The 17,439-nt window shown below is 38.8% G+C and overlaps 1 protein-coding gene across 3 annotated transcripts; it reads right to left on the bottom strand.

Moving 5' to 3' along the window:
* Positions 1-439: 439 nt before the first annotated feature.
* On the bottom strand, positions 440-16,386 carry dync1li2 (dynein, cytoplasmic 1, light intermediate chain 2). Of its 3 annotated transcripts, XR_004109289.2 has the most exons (14): positions 16,137-16,222; positions 15,036-15,109; positions 14,354-14,470; positions 14,027-14,257; positions 9,043-9,206; positions 7,952-8,045; positions 7,632-7,767; positions 7,299-7,410; positions 7,133-7,192; positions 5,869-5,913; positions 5,600-5,717; positions 4,670-4,807; positions 2,065-3,894; positions 440-2,029 (listed from the first exon to the last, which is right to left on the bottom strand). XR_004109289.2 is itself a non-coding variant. In XM_031324155.2 (13 exons), the coding sequence occupies exons 1-13, from the start codon at positions 16,220-16,222 to the stop codon at positions 3,782-3,784; spliced, it is 1,488 nt and encodes a 495-aa protein (XP_031180015.1). In that variant the 5' UTR covers positions 16,223-16,386; the 3' UTR covers positions 440-3,781. The 3 variants fall into 3 exon arrangements, 2 of the variants coding, with proteins under 2 accessions (XP_031180015.1, XP_031180016.1); XM_031324155.2 differs by having other exon boundaries at positions 440-3,894; positions 16,137-16,386; XM_031324156.2 differs by having other exon boundaries at positions 440-3,889.
* Positions 16,387-17,439: the final 1,053 nt, after the last annotated feature.

Genomic DNA, 17,439 nt, shown 5'->3' with positions numbered 1-17,439 from the left:
AGAAATAATCTGTTTAGGACTTAAATTAGAAATAGTATGACATTTAACATTAATAATGTGATTCTGATGGAATACATTAGGACTGTAGTACTTTCATATTTGAGGAGTCCAAATGAAAAGGGAGGCATCTTCTGTCTATCAGCACATTTGTTACTACAATTTTAATATCTATTTCAAATCTTTTCATCTTTAGTGATGCTTGTAATCCATAATTGTTTTACTGCTTTTGTTACAGATGTGTCATTTTTAAAAATGTTCATTTCTATTTTTGATTGAGCAATCAGCATCATAGTTGCCATTAATTAGCAATGTCACTCTTTTATATTGTTTTGTGTTTTAGTGTGGTGGTAGAGTTAGGGGTTGTGGAGCTATTAAAGTTAATATATCAAACAAATCAATACACATAGTAAAAATAGACGCAAGAATGTGAAAGTCAACCAAAGTTTGGATTCTTGGTTTTATTGAAGCCAGGGGTCTGATAAACATTTTCCTTATCTTTGTCGGCGTAAGAAGCGAGAATCCACATTGCAGCTTAAAGGCTACAGAATTGTGTTAAAGTCATACAATCAACTTCTGAATTAATTCAGGACACACAAATGCAGCCAGCCATGTGCTTACAATGTCTTGATATCCTGAATACAAAAGGACTGGAAGCAGAAGCTCAAAGTCTCATATAGATGTAGACAATATAGTCAATAGTGGTTGAAGGCAATTCAGTTAGGATGTGAAGAGGCAGTTGCTTTCAACTGACGTTTGATTACAAAAGTTACAACTGTTCATTATTCAATCTTGGGAGCAACATCCAACATTTACAAAAAGCGAATGCAACTTTGAAAACAAGCAGCATGAGAGCACTTCATTCCACTCAGCTAAATGCCAAATTTAACAATTGTGGCCATGTTTGATGAAGAAATATCAGTGTGGTGGTCCGTCAGATTAGGGTGGCATTTCAAAATTCTTTTAAACAGAAAGTGTCTATGGGCAAAGCCCTATTTGACAACACAAACAAAACATGCCTAGGATGTAAACATAAACAAGGGGAAGTTTCATGGGCAAAAAGGTCAAACCTGAAAATGAATGGACATTTATTTGGTTTATCTACTTCAAGACGTCCCAAAAAACATCCCTAGCAAAGGTGTAATGACATGTGTAGAGGATTGATTCAATTTACAATATCACCAGCAGAAAGTGGTTATTCCATAGTTAACCACCAGGGGCACCTTCCATAACTTAAGCAGCAAATGCAGATAAATAATGCAGTTTTACTGTTTAGACAGATTAACTTCTAGGTTCATTACTAAATCTTCTAACAAAGGCAAGGCAAAAACAAAAAAAATATGCATTCTGTATCGGTAACTGTAGCAACAGGGAATTGATACAAGTGTCCAAGGAAAAGTGCTGATTTCAACATGTGACGATACTGCTCCTGGCTGTTCTTAAATTGTGCTTCATCCACTTCGGCAACAGACCCTCAGGTGCACATTCCACCCAGTCACAAAAAAAGGAAAAGATAAGGAGAAATGAAAAGATCTTCATTTTGATCAAAAGTAAATCCAAAACAGTTGTGTAGCATAATTTTGATAACAAATCAAAGCATGCATAACGTAGACAGTACACCAATATGGTCTTGTGGTTATTCCCTTACAGAGCAAATTTAAAGTTAAACCCTAATTGCATTAAATGTGTAGACCAAGTTAGAGAATTTACCACAATCTACTGTACATAAGTATGGTATTTGTCTTCCTTTGACTCATAAAACCCCATATATGGTTGAGTGGAGTAAGGCATTTCTACCATTAGGGTGTTATAGGGTGTTATTTACAACAGGAGTTCATAGGAAGGTCTGAAGTTTGAATGCGAGGGCTCCATGCAAGAGTGGGACACAACATGACCACTGGTTAATCTTATGGATGATTCTCAACTATAAAAGCAGAAAAGAGTGACTAATATGCATCTTTGGTTCCATATCCCAATTCACTCCAGTTGTCCTTTTTTGCTATTAAATAGCAAATAGCTGCTCTTGTCACACCTGTCATTACTTCTGTGAAAGCTACTGATGTACACTATCCATAAGATTAAGTAGGGCCTTGCATACAGACTTAATGATAATGTACACTTAATTAATTTTGATTAAATTATGGTGTCATGAAACCATAATTATTACAGATTTGATATGGTACAGTATAATGGTTTTAATTTATATAAAAAGAAAAAAAAGAAAGAATTTACATAACACAATTAAGCAACCCCTTAAGGACACACAAATTAATTAGAAGCATTCCTGTAAAGGCAGGGTGCACAGTGTGACAAACTGTTAGCTGTACATTGAAGGCAAAGGCTTACTTTAAATGGGCACTGAAAGAGACTGAACAAAAAGACCTGACAGGACAAACAGGTTTTACTACAGGGCTGTGTTTCTACAGCTACTTCATGTAGAAACTGGGAATGTTTGAACTGACATGTGAAGTACAGTGTGAATAAAACATGTGAAATCAAAAGGACAGTGCTGTGAAACACAATATCTCATTTTGTTCAAACCACAGCAAATCATTGTGTGTCTTTTGGCTGCAAAGTGAGTGGTTTCCACCACAGTAAGTGTTCTTCTGGGGGACCCAAAAGTATCATCATGTGGTTTCTTCTTATATCAGCAGCCCAGTTTGAAGGAAGGCATTCAATCTATTGCTCTATTAAACACTATTAACTAGGCCACAGAAATGTTATTTCTCAAAAATAACAGACCACAGGCTTGTTGTACATTAACAAAAATGTAAAAGCAAAATAAATTATATGGATGACAAGAAATGGACAAAAACCTTTTAACCGATGGTGCTACAGTGCATTTCCTCTTATGTAGACAAGCACCTCTACTATGACACAAACAGCTAACTGTGCGAGGCACTTAGGAGTTATAGTAGGAAAGATGCTGCCCAACCCCATCCCCAAATATACACACCTGTAGCTAAAGAAGCAGTTCCATTGCAACCTTTAAGCCTATCAAATCCCAACCAACCTCATCTATTCTAAGAAGCTATTTTCAGAATTTGGACAGAATTGCATTTTATACTAAATCAAAGTTAACCTGAATAGATTTTTTTTTTAGTATTTATATTTACAGAATCATTTGAGATGAATAGGGCAAATGATATGATATCAGCTATCGGGACGTATTAGTGTCATGACGTCAGTGGCTATTTAACATGTTATGTGATTACAGATGAATGTTTCCTTTAACCGATAAATGGGGCACAAAATAAAATAAAAAGGAGCTTTGTATAAATACATCAGTATCATATCTAACATTTTTTTACATACTACATATGTTTGCAAGTATTTTAATTACGCTTTTCAATGAATATATTTAAGGTTTAAATACCTTTCCAATCGCAACCAAATTCCTTCCACGAGATAAGCTGAACCAGAGTGTGTTTTACCCCAGAAACTGGGGGGCCTGCAGCCCAGCACATCAGGCTGGCTGACAGGGAGTGTGCACACATTTCCATAATCTGACATCCCTCACAAAATAACATTTACAGTGGAGGAGAGGACAGAAATAAAGCCAAGCTTTAGCACTCCTTTATCATCTCATTAACACCCCAATCTCTCTTACCATCTCACCAGAACACCAAAATATCTGATAGCATCTGAAACTCATTTTGGTGAAACCATTGTGTGTGCTGACTGATACTGACATTGGGAATTTGGTCAATTTTTTTACGCTCACATGTACATGTATATTTCCAGAGTATTAACGCAGTGGACGGTGAAGCTGTTTTTGTTGCCTTCACGCTTCGTTTTCAGTCGGCGGCGGTATGTTGTTAGCTGAAACCATGGAGTCTTGTTTGCGAGTCATCCGGTCCAACTCCGCCTGGACATCATTCAAACCCGGCTTCTGCCCTTGGAAAACACAGGAGACAAAGTCCAAAAGTAATCTCCTGTAGCTTCTGTCTGAGTGTATTCAGAAATAGTGGTTTTCTACGGCCAGCAAGCGGATGGAACAGGGTTGGATGCGGTTGCGGTCCCATGCTAGAGTTTGGCGGCTCACTGCCACAGTTAACACACATGCAAAACTAATCATCAGACAAAGGGAACATGCACTCATGCATTATCCTTTCAGCTGGGTCTCAGAGAGATGTTAACGCTGCTCAGCGCTGGAACAAAAAGTACATGTCAGTGGTCCCAGACAGAGAGATGAGTTATGCAATGTTTCCATCCATTTTTCACTAGGTACATTCAGCCATTTCACAGTATCTGACTTTGTTATATTTACCTGATATAACAAAGTAAAAAAAAAAAAAAAAAAAAAAAAGGCTGGAGCTGAACATAAGAACGGTTGACATGCAAAACAGCTGAGGTTACTCAAGTAAAATAAGAGGAAAATAAATTAGTTGTGCAAGAAAGCAGTGGGCTATGACATGGAGTGAGTGACATTAGTTTCATGGTGGCACTTATGTTTGGAGATTTGGTGCATCTTGTCTCGACTTATGTGTGCATGGAGCCCATGCTCTGGGATAGATCTACATTCAAAGGATCCTGTGAACAATAATGCTTTATAACTGCTTCGAAAAAACAAAAAAGAAAATTGCTAACCTGTAAGGAAGAAGGGTTGAAAATAGAGAGGCTGTTGTTTTCACTAACATCAGAGGTGAGAGCGCTAGATGAGAGATTGTACCTGTTTTCTTGGCGGACCCTTGCACTCCAGCTCCAACTGCTCCACTTCCTGGGCTCCCTGGGCTCCCTGGGGCTCCAGTCTTTTTACTCAACAGACTGTTGAAGAAGTTAGCCAGCACTCCCTCATTGGCAGCCCCCGCTGAAGGAGAAACATGAAATGACTCCAGATTAGCAGTCTGGGATATCTTCAGTTACTTAAATATCTTTTGTTCCTGCCACATATAATCACCTTTTTTGCTAAATAAGCCTACGTCGTGTTCTTGTAAAGTCAAGGACAAAAGCGCACCACCCTAAAACCACAGGTTTGTCTCAGAGGGCTTTACAATCTGTTCATCATATGACACTCTATTTTAGGATCCATGATTTGGATAAGGAAAAACTCCACAAAATGTCTTTTATCAGGAAAATGTGTTTGATAAAGTTGCTATAAACACAGAGAACTTAACTTTTTGAGATATGATTTGCTATGATAGAGTAAAAAAAAGTCTAAAGAATCCTTTCTAGTATGCAATTTTAACTCCACTAACAACATCACAAATAGGCGAGGGGTCAACAGACCTCTATTAAACCCAGTTAAACCCACTCTAGTGGAATGCCCTAGCCCCCCACTGCACTTAATGAAGGAGAAAAAGTCAGTATTTTTGCTTAAGGGTGGCCAGCTCAGGAGTTGCACAGGAATATGTTATGTGAATTATTTTTGGTTTTTACCTCTTGGGGGCAGTGTGTTCACATTACAAACGAAAGATCAAAAATGAATGAAAAGACTGTTTTATTGCGAGATCAAACATTGGTTTCAATAAATATGAATGATTAAAGAGAGAATAGAAAGGACTGTGCCAAGCCACTGTGACAAACTAGGGAGCTCTGGAGTGCAAAGGATGATTCTCAATAATCAGGTATGAAAATAAACAAGCATTCATACAGCTCCTACCTTTCATGTTAGGGTCAGGCTTTTTGACAGCAGTCATTGGTGAGCCGCTGGTCACGTTGGGTTGGCCGGCGCGACCCGCGGGCCTGGGAGACCCTGAGGCTGTCCGTCCTGGAGACTCCTGCAACACAGAAACCAGTGCAAGACTGTGGTCAATAACAAATAGCTTGGTTGGTCTATCCAGGAGAAAAAAGGATACATTGCAAAGAAAAAGGAAAACATAAATCCATTACAAAAGATTCCACATTTGAGGACAGTGTTAAGACACTTACTGTTGCTCCTCTTGTTGGCGTGGCTGGCTGCTTTGCTAACAAAGACTGTAGAGAAAAAAAAGTTACACGGTGAATGGCTTAATTCAGTGGTTTACGATTCCAACAATAGGTTCCTATGCACACTCAAATGGAAAGTATTGGGAAAAAATCTATTCATTTTCTAAAATTATATATATATATATATATATATATATATATATATATATATTTCTAATTACAAACATACACTTATACCATTTATCTAATTTTGAAAAAATGCACAGTGTATGCAAGTTAAAAGAAGACTTCAACTTCTGTACAAACTTTTATTTAGAAGTCCATAAATAGAGGAGCGGTCACTTCAGATAAAAGTAGAGCGAATTTGGCAGAAAGAAACCTCAACAAACACTGAATAATTCTCTAACTCGCAAAACTAAAGCATCAGTTGAGTGTTTTTTTATTTTTAGATTGCCCTCCTACAAAATAGGAAGTGAAGGCAATGTTACTTGTCATGTGGAAGTTTCAGATATTCACCAGCACATGAGTACTGTATACTCATTTGTTTAAAAGATGCAGTAGGTAAGAGTTATAAAACTAATGTTCTGTCATTTGCTGAAACTGACCCTATGTTCCAGTAGAACTATATGAAGAAGGTAATTAAAAAAAAAAAATCTGGCTCCTCTGGTACCTCCTACAGCCTGTAGTGCGATTTGCAAAATCCACAGCTCCCTGTTCAGATGCACCAATCAGGGCCGGGGGGTGTCTAACTGCGTGTCAATCACTGCTCATGCACACACATACATTCTCCCTTGTGGGGGGGAGGAGCTTAGGAGACCGTTTTGGGCTTTAGCGGAAAGGGGGGAGGGACTGAGAAGTTGTCGATGTTCAAATTTTTTGGCTAAGTCCTAGATCTTCACAATCCTACCTACGGCACCTTTAATAGTGAAATGCCAGTTCAGAATTTCCACTAAAATCTAAAAAAGGACTGGTTCTTGGGTCCAGCTGTTCACTAAATTAGAGCCAAATTTGTTTGTGTTTATTTTCTTTGAAATGTTTGTAACATGGATGTAAGATATCCTCCTTACAACTTAAATTTCTTATGCTACCAATAACACTCACACCATTACAACTTCCATATCATGTTATCCAGTTTGATCTGTGGATGTTTATTTTAATTTTCAAATTTTGCCTTTAAAATCAACATATTGAATTTTCAGACACACAGTCAATCTCTGCGGCTAGTGACAAAAAAATCATGAAATATGCTAGAAAGACTGACACGTACCTGTTGCTTCATCAGGAATACCTGCTCATCCTCTGCATTTATCTCTTTGTCATGAACCAGCTGTGAAGAAGAGTGAAAGAGAAAGCATGTTGTTATTTAATTGGCACTTTGGGTTGTGATGTCGTCCTCTAAAGTTTACATTTTCTCAGTATTTGCATTGCCTTACCTTTCGTACTGGGGGCTTTGTGATAAAATCTTCAAATGGATCTTCGGGTCTGACTGTTGTTAAGTTTTCATGCAAAATCCCAATTTTCTTCTCATTATCCCATCCAGATGGACTGAAAGGAAGGAAGACTAATTACAGTTGGTGCAATGATGTAAACTCTGTTGTAGATAATTATGTAGAGTACTTCCTTGGAATAAAAATGAGAATTTGTTTTTGGTATGTCACTGATAACAAAAACAAAAGGAAAGATGGCAGTTGGCAACAATATTACCTAAATGTTTCAATTATGAAACCAAAGAAACATGATAAACTAAATAAACTATCTTCGCTTACATGAACACTGCATCCTTCTCCACCACTAAAGCCGGTGTGGTGAACTGGAACTCATAAATCTTATGCACTAAATATTTGTAAAGCAGATCCAGGTTCTTCTCCTCTTTGACTGACGTGTAGATCAGGCCAGCTCCATCTGTTTAATTCAGTTAAGGCAGCAATTGTTGGGGTAATGACATGGATGGTGGATTAATGATTAATTGATTGATTAAAATCAATAAAATATCATGGGCCATATAAACCACATTTCTGCTTGAACAGTCAATGTTATAAATGACCATTGTGACAGAACTACAAACAATTATTTATTAAAAGGATACACTGTAAGCAAAATTGCCTGATGTGGGACTGGATGAAATCGAAGTGCTCCTCTCTGTAGTCATGCTCCTTTTCTAGTACGCCGACTGCGTCACACTGAAGGATAAAACATTGAGGGATGGAAAGAGATTACATATATTTAATGACAGACATTAAAAGGTTACACTGCTCTTTGCATCAGACTATGTTCTACAATGACAGTGTATTCTGTTGTGATTCTAGATTGTATTCCTAAAAAGTATGTCAATCCACACTGAGAGACGCAGGTGTCGCAAATCAATATGCCCCCCCCCCCCAGGGATTTTATGTTCCAAGTATTGTTGTTTTTAAGCACAGAGTAAACAATTCACAATTTTCTAGTCACAGCTAGCATGTGAAGCTCTGCTGATGGCTGCACTGTGTTTCTCAGCAAGAGTCTTTGCCTGGGAGGGTAAAAGTATAATGGCAGCTCTTTATTGGAGGATACTGGCTCAAAGCACAACATCAAAAAGCATACATGAAAGTGCATAGGGTCAGAGTCCAAATGTGCTCATCATGGAGGCAATTAAAAAAAAAAAACATCAGAGGAAAACAGCAGTGAGCACGGCTGTCAATGTGTTAAAGGAGGCTTTCTGTGTCTGTTTATTGCAGGCAACTCAGCCAAGTAGAGAGGGGTTCCTAAAGACTAGAAGGGCTGTGGCTGCAAAAGTAGAGCCGAGGGTGTAAGTGGAGTGTAGAGAAGCTATGGACCACAGCCGTAGGTGGCTCGAGTGAGCTTCTAGAAACCATTCAGCAACTAAGGAGAGAGTGGCAGGACATTACTTAGGGGGTGTACCAAGGGATCTTAAGATAAGTGTCCCTACACTTTTCTGTGGATACTGTTGAAGTACGAGAACTTTGAGGAACTGCTAAACCCATTGGACGCACCCTAGTCTAAACAGAAGGCAAGTATAATTTCAAAAAACAAAATTGTGGAGGCTGTATGTGTAATTTATGGGAAGTTGCACTTTTTAAGTAGTGAGAAAGGTTAACCAATTAAAGTACCTCTGAAAATCTTTGATAGATTGGTAAAGCCTCTTACAGAAAGACTTTTTGGGCTGTAGGAATTATTTACCTTTGTGCAAACTATTAGCACTGGAATGCCCAGGTTGTGTGTGAGTGCGTTGTCCCCAAGTGGTAACACAACGGCCTCGTCTTCCCCTGCTGTTGGGGCCCGTCTCTGTGGGGAGGATGGGGTGGCATCCTCCGGTTCTGTGTACTCTTGGAACGCTTTCACCACTAGTGGAAAGACAAAAGGGAGCAAAAACATAGGAAGACAGGCCATTAGTGAAAATAATAACATAATAAACATGAAGATTAGTTCAGTTTTCAATGTCTTTATCTGCCAAACCCTTTCTCTTTCGTTAATAGACAAATGCTTTTTCACCTTGTTTTCCACTTGACCCCTATTTTACAATAAATCGCAAAAAAAACATGTGTATCTTTATAAGAAAATGTTCTGGCAAAGTGTGTATATTGAAAGGAGATCGCATCATGTAGTAGGCAAAAATAAAACATCTCTGCTCCTCTTATCCAATGTTTTCTTTACCCAACTGACATTCAATTAGTTTGCACTTTAGAATGTTCTCTCTCTCAGCATTATGACCCATACTAACATGCATTAAATAGCGGTGTAGAGATAAGATAACACAGAATGGCAGCATACAATGGACAAATTATGTTTACAAAAAGTCGTAAATGCGTCAGACATTAGCAACAGATTTAGCAAAGTTACTGAGCCTTTCTTAAAGCAGCCATATTATGCTCATTTTCAGGTTCATAATTGTATTTTAAGGTTGTACCAGAATAGGTTTACATGGTTTAATTTTCAAAAAACACCATATTTGTGTTGTACTGCACCGCTCTCTCTCACTGCTGCAGATCCTCTTTTCACCTGGTCTCTGTTTTAGCTACAGAGTGAGACCTCTTTTCTTCTTCTTCTTCTGTACTATCTTTGATTGCACTTCACATGCCCAGTAGCTCAGATGTAGATCATGTCAGCTAGCTAGCTCCATAGACAGTAAAAGAAAGGCTGTTTCTACAACTTTGGTCAGTTACAAGGCAGGATTAGCTGGGAGACTTCTAAATGAGGGCGCACATGTAAGTAGTTCTTTTGTAGATTATGGTGAACTTGTGTGTGTTGTAGCAGTGCTTTGCTATTGAGAACGAGGTAGCATGCTAGCGTTAGCATGCTAGCGTTAGCATGCTAGCGTTAGCATGCTAGCGTTAGCATGCTAGCGTTAGCCATAGTGTTAGCATGCTAACGCTACGAGCTAATGGTTGCGGTTAGCCTGCTCGTTTCGGCTTGTGACGTCACAAGCCGTGCCGATTTTGAACAGCTCACCCAGAGACTGAAGACAGGACACATTCAGAAACTGTATCTCACTCTAAACAGCATGGGTGGATTTTTATCAAAGTTTGTATGTGTGTGGAAGCACCAGAGACACAACATAACACCCCAAATCCCAGAAAGTGATTTTTTCATAATATGGGCACTTTAACTTTGCTCTATGTTGTCTGTGATAAACTCTTCAACACTCAAAAAACACAACATAAGCTGAAAAACCTTAAAGCTCCTTCTTGTGGCCTCCACTTAGTATCTCTGTAGCCCCAACATGTCATTTTATTTTTTTAAGGGTGCACATCATCTTTGGTGGAAGCTTCGGTAAAGTTACCAAACCAGTCACCTCTGCAACACCCTGATGCAGAACTATAAACCTGGTTTTACAGCAGAGTTTTTAGTTTTTGTGCTCAGCCTCAAACTATGTCTCTGAGATTAGGGGGGGGGGGGGGGGGGGGTTAGCAGGTCTGTCCGAACAACAACCCTCAACAATCTCTCCAGCTACAAATCCACACTCTGTACTTTAAGGGGACTTGAACCAGCGACCCTCCGGTTCCTGACCCAACTCCCAACAGATTGAGCTTCTGCCACCCCCACTAGGTGCTGTGTAGTTTAGTATCACTGGATGAAATTTCTACTGTTACATGGTAGGCCTCAGGTGAAAGGTAGAAAAAGATAAATACATGGCATCTTTCACTTTACTGTTGTGCTGCCCCAGCTGTCCAGACATTTACCATACTGTGGTATGAGGTGGAGGTAGTAGTGGTGTGGGGTTATATGCAGTAAAGCTTTGGCCTACTTCCTCAGGAGCTTTGGAAATGCAGCTGGGAAAAGCCAACAAAACCAGATTGACTTGCCACTTTTAGCCAACTTTTACTTTCAAACATGGGTTTTAGTATATGTAGCAAGGGCTGGTGTTACAAGCAATCTAAAAGGGCACAGGATTACACAAATCCAGTGCATATGCACAAATAGGTTGGGATACGTACACTAGGAATTTAACATGCTGACTTTACGCCATCCAAAAGGATTCTAAATGAAAATCTCTGACCTTTTATCCCATGCTTAAGTTTATATACAGATGACAACAGATTTAAACTAAATTTGACAAAAAATTGAATGACTGCTAAAAAGAAGCCAGACTTTCATCTAATCCTTTCCAGTGCATATACAATAAACTACAAAGGGGGTCTGATGGGCCTCAACATAGCACACAAGGAGTTTTAGAAAACATAAAATAGGAGTAGCTATTAGAAAAAGAAAACATCACTCAAACATTATTTTCACTGCCGTCCATTCATTAGGGTGCCCTGTCTCCACCACAACGGTGTCTGAGGAAGTGGAGCAATGGATTATGCTAAAATAATGACTTGAGTATCTTGTATGTTTTGATACTTTGTTTCTGCCATGAAAACGTCCATCTTTGTGAGATAAAACCTACAGGGGTGAGTATTTGATGCTAAAAAGATATTTTGGGTAAAGTATCACTTTAAAAACAAAGTGAAAGAAACAAAGACAGACTTTGTACTCACAAACAAAGGTGGGGTCAAAATACATATAGTATCAAGGACTGCTCAGCCTTAAATAAATTAAATATACTGTACTTTAAGTACTGAAACAGTACCTAAAAGATGATTTTAAAAAGCATGTATATACCTGCATTAATAAGGAGATCCTTACAAAGTGTATTCATTTCTTGAAATCATTATCAGTAAAGTTTAGCTACAAATAAAAAGTGTTTTCTGGCCAACTAAATGTCTACTAACCAAATTTAGTCTAACTGGCTATTGTAAAACAAGCCCAAGTTTTACCAGTCTTAAACTGTTAACTAGTTAATGCTGTTGGCTCATGACTAAAACATTTTGCAGCTGTCAGAATACTTGTTTCCTTTAATTAAAAAGTAAAAACAGACCAAGAGTGAAAACAAAATAAACAAGATGTTTGCCTACACAGCATTCCCAAATACTTATGCTACACTACGCTAAAAGAAAAGTCCCTGTCTCGTCACTACCACAGAAGTCAGTCACGGAGTGAAATATTTCTCATTTCAACGTGTGGTCCAGGCAGCGATAGGTTGATCCTGTAATTAAACATGAGACGACTCCAGCAGCCAGCCTACTTCAGTTACAGCACAGCAGGAGTCTGAACATCCGGCCCACTGACTGAATTCAGACCCACTCAGTTTATGTCCCTTCCTTTCCCTGACGTCGCTGTTGGAGGGGAGGGAACCATGATGCAAGACGCCTGCAAGACTCCCTGGACAAAAGCCACTCACACCCACTTCCAGTCTGTCTGTCTGTCACTCTCTCTCTCACACACACACACACACACAAATATGTAATCTGACTGTCTCACCAATCTGCTATGGACATCACAACTAACATGCAAGATACTTTTTGTGGATGACATGCCTCAGCTAAACTGGAAATCTGACCATGTCAGTGGGTGGGGTCAAAGGGTTTGGCGAAAGAGATCAAGTAGGAGGAACCCAAGAGAAATCTGACAGACAGATTGAAAGTTGAGCCTAAAATAATTACCAAAGCAAAGTGTGAAGACTTTAAGAAAAAATACTTTTATGTTATAATGTTATAATGTATAAATTCCAAGCAGTATTTCCTTTTGTACTGCATTGTAACTATGCATATTTGATACAGCTACGTGAACTTAAATAAGTTAGTAAAGCAAGTTGAAAATGTGGACCTATTAGGAGTCATTATACCCACTTAAAGGGTTTTAATTAAACTGTGTTTTAGTCATAACTTCTTATGACAGATTCCCTTTTTTATGTTTACCAACAGACCGTTACCACTTGTCACTGTATTAGCATGTTATATGTTGAGAACATTTTTATACCTGTTCTGTCAAATTCATCTGAAATCATTAAACAATTTGACTTCACTGTGATAAGTCATTTCAGACTCAGAGAGCAACAGCAGCAAGCAATCTTAGGCAGACAATAACTTTCTGTAAAACCCAGCAGACTGAACTAACTTGCAAAAGCATTTCTCCACACACAAAAGACCTGTTCATAAGCGACAGATGATCAGTTCTAAAATTAACAGGAGAACAACATCTGAGTGCATCACACTCATTGATCTGCAGAACTCGCCTCCAGCCAGAACGCACAGCTGAGGATCATGGGCCTCTCTTGACGATGACCTAGAAACAGCCATGACAATGTGTAATGTTATACAGTGCTTGCCTCCATGCTACGCAGCGACCATTCTCTCTTTTTTCCTTGTAGCCAGTCAGCTATGAGGCTCTTATTATGTAAGACTCTCATTGCTTCTACCCTAGGATGCTTCAGGCACCTTTTCGGAGTGCCTTTTCCTTTAATCCCTCTTCTGACATATACAATTCAACTAAATGTATTCATGTCATATTTTCATTTATGTTTTAGATTTTTGCATGTCGAGACATAAAATCAACACCTTATATCTTAACCAACGGTCTGCTTTAACGTAACAAAAACCCGTTTGGATTTACACTAGTCGCTGCCATTCAAATATAATTCAATCTTCAGTCCTTTTATCTCCCTGTTAGGTTGGCCATATGCTCCACCAAGGAACGGGCTACCTACATGATAAAAATGTACATATTCTAAATTGGGGGTACTATTGGAAAGTAAAACAAAAGCAAAGCTAAGAGCTAAACTTTCATTTCAATACCATCCACAATGCAAGTCACATATAGGTAGATCAAGTCAAAGATGACTTACTCTTCTGCTCCATTTCTCTCATGTCCTCTGGAGGGATCTTGAGCTTGTCCACATGGTCACGTAGCACACTGGCCCACTTCTGCAGTGACTCCATAATGGTCCAGGGCCGTGACATATCTGCAACAAACACAGCTAGACAGTCAGGTAGTGACTGAGCTGAAACAGCAAACTTAAGTAGGCCTTTGTGGTATAGGTCTCCATCCAGGATCCACACATTACAGCGAGTTAGATCTGCAAAGGAAAAACAAAATACTAGTTTAATATTTTATTTTGTAAAGGCTACTGCTGTACAGCAACCACGAGTAAAGCTACAGCAGGTAAACTCACCATCTCTGTCCTCATCATGGACATTTAGGTACAGATACTCCAGTCCCCTCCCTCTCTTGTTGTGATCAGCTCCTTGAAGTTTGGACATAAGTGCTGTTTTTCCTGATCCATCCTCACCTGTAAGATATTTTATTCATTAGCTTGCATATAATATTACTAATTATACATTAGCAGTTGTAATATTGTTTGACACATATCATTATGGATATTTTAAAATAATAATGGATATGATGTACTAAGAAATCATCACTTCAACTTCCAGCCTATACCTAGCCCAGAACCTATCTAGACTTCACAATATTTCCACCTCAAATGTAATGACTACACTTGTGTTCCCAAGACTGTCAGAGGCTGCAGTGTCTCACACAAATCCTTCTGGTCAATAGCAATAGGCTATTTCTCACATTTTGAAAGCCCAACCCAAATAAGTACGCCCCCACCCAAGAAGACCTCTCTGTATTTTTTATGTTTATTATGCTCCCTTTTAAGAGTGTGGGAAGAAACACAGCTGAAAGTGCAGGCTGTTTAGAAAGTCAGAAATGTTTTAATTTGCTATAATTAGCTTATGTGAGTTCAGTGCAGTTTGCGGGCCCTCCACTCCCTTCAGGGTTGACCGTCAAAAACACACTCCAAACGGCGCAGAAGCATAGACTTTCACACATGTAGAATAAGTAATACTTACCAAATATCAGGATATTTTTTCCTGATGGCAACTTTGAACTCGATCTAGTTGAAACTTCACTCAATATTGAGGTCCTACAAGAAACAACAAAACAGATATTGAGAATAACACAGAGATGACCTATAGCCGTTAGATTGACAGTAAAGTAGCACATTGACAGCTCCCTAATATAAAAACATATGTTGCTACCAAAACATAACCTAACTATTGTTACTGCACAGACAACCGCAAAACAAGAGACATAGGGTGAGCAGACATGTGTAGAAGGGGAGATAATAATAAATAAAAAATTGTGGGGCTAAAGGGACTCGGACAGAGAGGGTGGGTATAAAAGTGAGTAGGCCAGTTTGAACAGGTGAGATTTGAATGTTGTTATGCTGTCAGACTGTCAAATGTGTGGAGGTAGGGAGTTCCAGAGCCTGGGAGCAGTGCAGCCCTAGCACCCATGTAACGTTCAAGAAGAGTATTCCACTCTTTCAGTTAGCCCAGTGATGTGTCCACGACAACACAAAGAAAAGCAGGAAATGATAAGTCATTTCCACTGACCGGTACGTTAACGTTAGATATAGCTGGCTAATTAGCTAACGTTACGGAACTGAAACCATAAAACCTGACAAGTTGAAGCCTCATAACAGTTCGCCCTTATGATAAGCGGTTTTTTTTCGGCATACTTGTTGTAACGTTATACGTTACTACATTAAGGAGCTAGCTAACGTTAGTATTTAGGTGTTGCCTTGACATGAACTGTCAAAGCCCTGGATACTATGAATGGCTCTCTCAAACTTGCCTCATTAATTCAACATAATACCTTGTGTTAGTAAAACTCGCGAACATGGACAATCTTGGCTAACTAGCTACAATGTAGCTATAATGTTAGCTAATCAGCAGTATCCCACTTTGCTGACGTTAGCTGAGCTGCTAACACAAGTAACGTTAGCACACTGACCGCCCAGCTTCGGTTGGTGCTAATGTTACTGCTAGCCGGGCCGGTGTCTGGTTGTGAGCACCCGTCAGTGACAAAGCAGAACCACAACGAGTGTGCTTTTTCTAAAAAAAGGGCGCTGTCAGACATGAAGTCGTAAAATGAATAACAGAACTTGCCAAAGGTTTTGTCCTTCTTCCTCTTCGTTGTTATTGTCGCCTGCCCCAGCTGCGCCCGGGAGCTGTTTCTCCAGAACGGGAGCCATCTTCTCTTTCTACAACCACAAAGGCAAGGCCCTGCTGCTGCTTGGGCACAACTAGCACCGCCTTCATCCGAGTAGTCAAGGGTACGTTGCATTCATTGACTGCTATGCCGCGCCGGGACCCTGGGTGCACCTCTGTATCTGTCGATCAGTAAAGTTGTTAAACAGTGATATTTATCGTCTTAATAATTATTCTAAGGGAAGTAAAACTGTATTTGTACAAAATGTGATAATAATATATTAATAAAGATGATTTGACACAAGTAGACTATTCTGTGTGGCTTAAATCTTCAAACGTGGATTCAAGCCCTTCTGGACGCGTGCCAATACTGATGTCATAGCAGGTTTTTTTCCCCCGTGCAACAGCTGATGATAAGAATACAACCAGTATACATTGGAATTCTGAAAAAAGGGAACTACTTTAACTCTCAAAACAATTACTCAATTAGACTGAAAGCCAAGGATGTAATATTATAGTATGAAAACAAAAAACAGACAGTAGGCCTACACAGGATTGTAAATTTAGCCTATTAATTCCACTGGAAAAATTTCACATCCACAAAGCTAAATTCTCAAAGTCTTGGCCGGCATTTCAACCAATTCAATTCAGGAAATATTTTGAGTTTATCTAAATTATAAATAACGTGAAATATAATATATTATAATATTATATAATATATTAATATAGTTGATATGCTAAATGATTTTTTTAGAGTAATGTAATGGTATTGCCTACCTGTTTATTATTATTTATTTACATATATTTTTTTATTTTGACTACCGTTGTTTTTATTTATTTAATTATTCATTTTTCTTGATATGTTACTGTAATAAATGTATCTTATGTCCTGATAATATAAGAATGTATCGCCTTATTGGGAGTGAGGACAGGGCTGTTTAGATATCATCAATTAGTATAATGTCAAATTGTTTCAAGTTGTTTGTGTGAATTTACACACAAAAAATAATGATGAGAATGCTGTGTGATAGCAAGAATTAACTTGTGTATTGCGTGCTCTAGTGTGGCTTTAAAGTCTGTCAATTTCAGCCAATTAATTAAGGTATTATTATGAGCTTTCTTAAAGCACATTTGTACTTTCTCTACTAGTCTTCACCACATGCAAGAAAAGGCAAGACAGTGGGCTTTGAGGGGGTCTAATGGCTGTCCAGCAGTCTTATAAACACATACCATGATGGTATCCATGGATACATTTGAACAC

The sequence above is a fragment of the Sander lucioperca genome, chromosome 3, assembly GCF_008315115.2.
Source record: "Sander lucioperca isolate FBNREF2018 chromosome 3, SLUC_FBN_1.2, whole genome shotgun sequence".
In the NCBI taxonomy this organism is placed as follows: domain Eukaryota; kingdom Metazoa; phylum Chordata; class Actinopteri; order Perciformes; family Percidae; genus Sander; species Sander lucioperca.
This window is presented reverse-complemented; position numbering and strand designations above follow the sequence as displayed.